General features: G+C 42.4%; 1 protein-coding gene across 1 annotated transcript; it reads left to right on the forward strand.

Moving 5' to 3' along the window:
* Positions 1-68: 68 nt before the first annotated feature.
* LOC118340131 (protein jagunal homolog 1-B) lies at positions 69-2,204 on the forward strand. The gene is made up of 4 exons (XM_035677997.1): positions 69-184; positions 893-990; positions 1,231-1,303; positions 1,386-2,204. The coding sequence occupies exons 2-4, from the start codon at positions 902-904 to the stop codon at positions 1,773-1,775; spliced, it is 552 nt and encodes a 183-aa protein (XP_035533890.1). The 5' UTR covers positions 69-184; positions 893-901; the 3' UTR covers positions 1,776-2,204.
* Positions 2,205-3,534: the final 1,330 nt, after the last annotated feature.

Below are 3,534 nucleotides of genomic sequence, written 5' to 3' on the forward strand. Positions count from 1 at the left end.
TTATTAGTATTTATTTCAGTGTATTAAAGAGCGAGAGTCGAGAGAGAGAGTCTGACCAATCAGACTTTGAGACGTCATACTTCCTGTCTTCCCCTGTCTCCCCTGCAGCTCGTCAGCTAGCAGCAGGTCTGCAGTCAGCCAACACATCGATGCTTTAATGCTTCTGTTGACCAGCAGATAAAAGGTGAGCGCTGTCATCAATCCAGCATGCGTTACCTCATCGTGTCCGCAGCTGAGTTACCCTTTTATCTCAAGCTACAGAAACCTAGGCAACTGCCAGCCAGCTAGCATTAGCTGGTTAGCTCAGCCGTGCTTCCACCATTGAAGTTAATGTTAAGTTAATGCTAAGCTAATGCTAGTGAATGAGCAGTGACAGTAACAGCACTGCTGCAGCTGTGAAGCTTCCAGTGGTGGAAAGCACATCTACTGTCAGCTTTAGTTACATTATGTAAACACATGAAGGGTTGAGCAAATATAATATAATCATTTGCTATAACATTTTTATTAATTGAGTACTTTTTATTTCATATTTTGAGTACATTTTCCTGATTACACACTACACACTTTTACTAATGGAGTGTTTTTATAGTGAGGTATTCCTACTTTCTTAACCACTGGAGGCATAAAACATTAATGATTAATTGATTCATATCTTTGTGGTTTTTGAGGCTGTAATTATTTTAACCACCAAAAACTACAAATAATGTCTGCTATGCAATCTGCAGTGTATTCTGATATCACGCTCATCGGCCTGTTTAAGCTCTGTATGATTGAACCATATCAATAGTTTTTAGATAGATAGATAGATAGATAGATAGACAAATGTTGTTGTACTGCTTTATCATTGGACAGGGACAACTCTTGTGTTAAACTTGTTATATTTTGATTTCAGATACCCATCATGGCTTCTCGAGCAGGTCCGAGAGCAGCAGGCACAGATGGCAGCGACTTTCAGCACCGGGAACGGGTAGCCTCACACTACCAGATGAGGTAGGAAAATCAAACTGAACATCTTGATAGTTCAGAGTGAGTGTTCGTCTGTAGCTTAGCCTTAAAGGTCATTTTACAATGCAGGGTTGATTAATGGTATAAAAACAAGAATATATATAGCAATAAAAGATGAATAACGGTCACTTTTAATAAGAATTAAGAGTATAAACCCTGTATGAATGAGTTTGACTCACCCTTAATCTGTTTGTTAACTGTACCTATCCGTCTCATTTGGCGCAGCGTTGCCTTGAAGTCTGAAATCCGTAAACTCAACATTGTCCACGTGCTCATCTGGGTGCTGATGGCGGCTCAGGTAACAACAAACCTTTCGGAAACTGTCTCAAACCTAAACAAAAAAAAAAAAAGTTGTTTTTGAGCTGTCTCTCCTCTCTCAGGTGACGGTGAGTCAGCTGAGCTTGGTGTCCCACAAGGTTGTAGCCTCTCCGTACCAGTGGGAGTACCCCTACCTCCTGAGCATAATCCCTACAGTCTTCAACTTCCTGGCATTGCCCCGCAACAACATCAGCTACCTGGTCATCTCCATGATCAGCGCCGGGCTCTTCTGCGTGGCCCCGCTGATCTACGGCAGCATGGAGATGTTCCCTGTTGCGCAGCAGCTCTATCGGCACGGCAAGGCGTACCGCTTCATCTTCGGCTTCTCTGCCGTGTCGGTCATGTACCTGGTGATCGTCATCGCTGTGCAGGTGCACGGCTGGCAGCTCTACTACAGCAAGAAGCTGCTTGACCAGTGGTTCACCAGCACGCAGGAGAAGAAGAAGAAATGAGTTCACCTGAAGCACGCTTAGCACTGAGATCCTCTGTGTTCGTTTGTTGAGTTCGCGTGGACAAAGAGGATCTTAGAGTCGGTGGGCTGGTGGATCGAGCCAGCCAAGACTAAGAGAAGAGACTCCCAAAAGTGTTCTGGTCCTTAGTCATCTTTTTCTATATTTATATTTGACAGTGAGAATGTCATTGTTGTATTGTATGAAGAAAATCAGTCCCTAGACGGCTTGTGACTGCTTCCACCACTCTGTACATTGTTCCTCCTGGAATTTCATCATTCATAAATAATAAACTGCAGATGTTTTCTGTACCTTGTTATTTCAGGTACGTAAAGTATAAACAGACCAGGGGTAACTGGGAGAAGACTGTAATAACATGTACGTCTTTATTTTGGAAACAAAAGCAAAAATAAATTTGAATACCAGACTGGATTGCGGGTCAGTCGTGAATATTTTTGGCTGCTACTAGGAAAATATCAGAGGCAGAACAGAGTTTCACTTGTAATCCTCTTCATCACTTCTCAGAAGATTAGTCTTGTGTCTGTGCAAATGAGCTTCCTTGCCTAACCCGTGGTTAAATTTACAACACAACCTATGTGCCTTCCCACCCTGTTTTGTGTGTGTGTGCGTGTGTGTGTGGTCAAAACACTCCCTGTAGGCGAGGCGTGTAAGAGGAAGGAAAGTGGGAGTTACAGTGAAATGAAGGTCACAGCTGACAAAGCACATAAGGTCAGAGAAGCAATGTTTTTGTGTTTTTGAAAGATGGATTAGGGATGTAGACTTTTCTAGAGATATTCACATTGTTTAAAGTTCCCCTCAATGCACACTTAACTTCTTAATCCCTTTTAATTCTGAAGGTGGGACATTTTGATTTAAAAGTCACTGCCAATGAATCAAATTCAAAAGCTCTCCAGTAGTTCAGATAGTTACCCTTGTCCCAAAGGAGGTGCCCATGAATACATTCAACATGCTTCTGTCTCCTCTGCCCCAGCTCCATTTTCATGTATGAACAAGGGTTTCCCAGACTCCTCAGCTCTTTAACAACGGCGTTGTGAATCAGGACTGCTGCATGCAGCGGAGTTAAACCTCCAGACACAGAACAGCAGTGTTTCATTACAAAGATGTTTTACAGAAGAGGTTTTAAAGCTAAATAAAACTATACTCACCACCATAGTTGAACATTTCGATATCAAACGGCGGCTCGCCACCCCCCACTAACGTCCTCCAGATGCTCCAGGGAAATAAATTTGTGAAGAAGAAATCAAGATAGTATAGAAAACAAAATATATTACGATACACACTTATACACAGGTATACTTTAACAGACAAATTTGACTGTTTAGACAAATGTAACTAGGTTTTAGTGGATGAGTTGTGAGCAAGATGTGGGTTAAATTCCAAGTTTATTGGTCATTTTCTTCATCCACGTGAATGAGCGTCAAACGTCTATGGCTAAGACACATCTGATAAACTAACACAACAGACCTTGTGTTTCGCATTAATAGCACAGTTACAAATGAACAAGTCAGATAAGCTGCACATTACCTAGCATTCAGCAGCACCCTCATTGGGTGTAAAGTGTGAAATGTGCACCAATTCCATTTCCCAAGCAGGCATGGCTAGGGCAGCCTCTAATGCTTGTGGGGCTGCTACACACTCCTGTGCAATAGGTGGCGACGTGCACCTTGAGGTTGTTTGTGATCTGCCAGTAAATCCAGAGAAGAAGAAGAAGAGCCAGGTAAGTGTTGCTCAAACTTGTTCA

Source organism: Morone saxatilis, unplaced genomic scaffold, assembly GCF_004916995.1.
Source record: "Morone saxatilis isolate NCDOM2014 unplaced genomic scaffold, NCSU_SB_2.0 Contig6, whole genome shotgun sequence".
Lineage (NCBI taxonomy): Eukaryota > Metazoa > Chordata > Actinopteri > Moronidae > Morone > Morone saxatilis.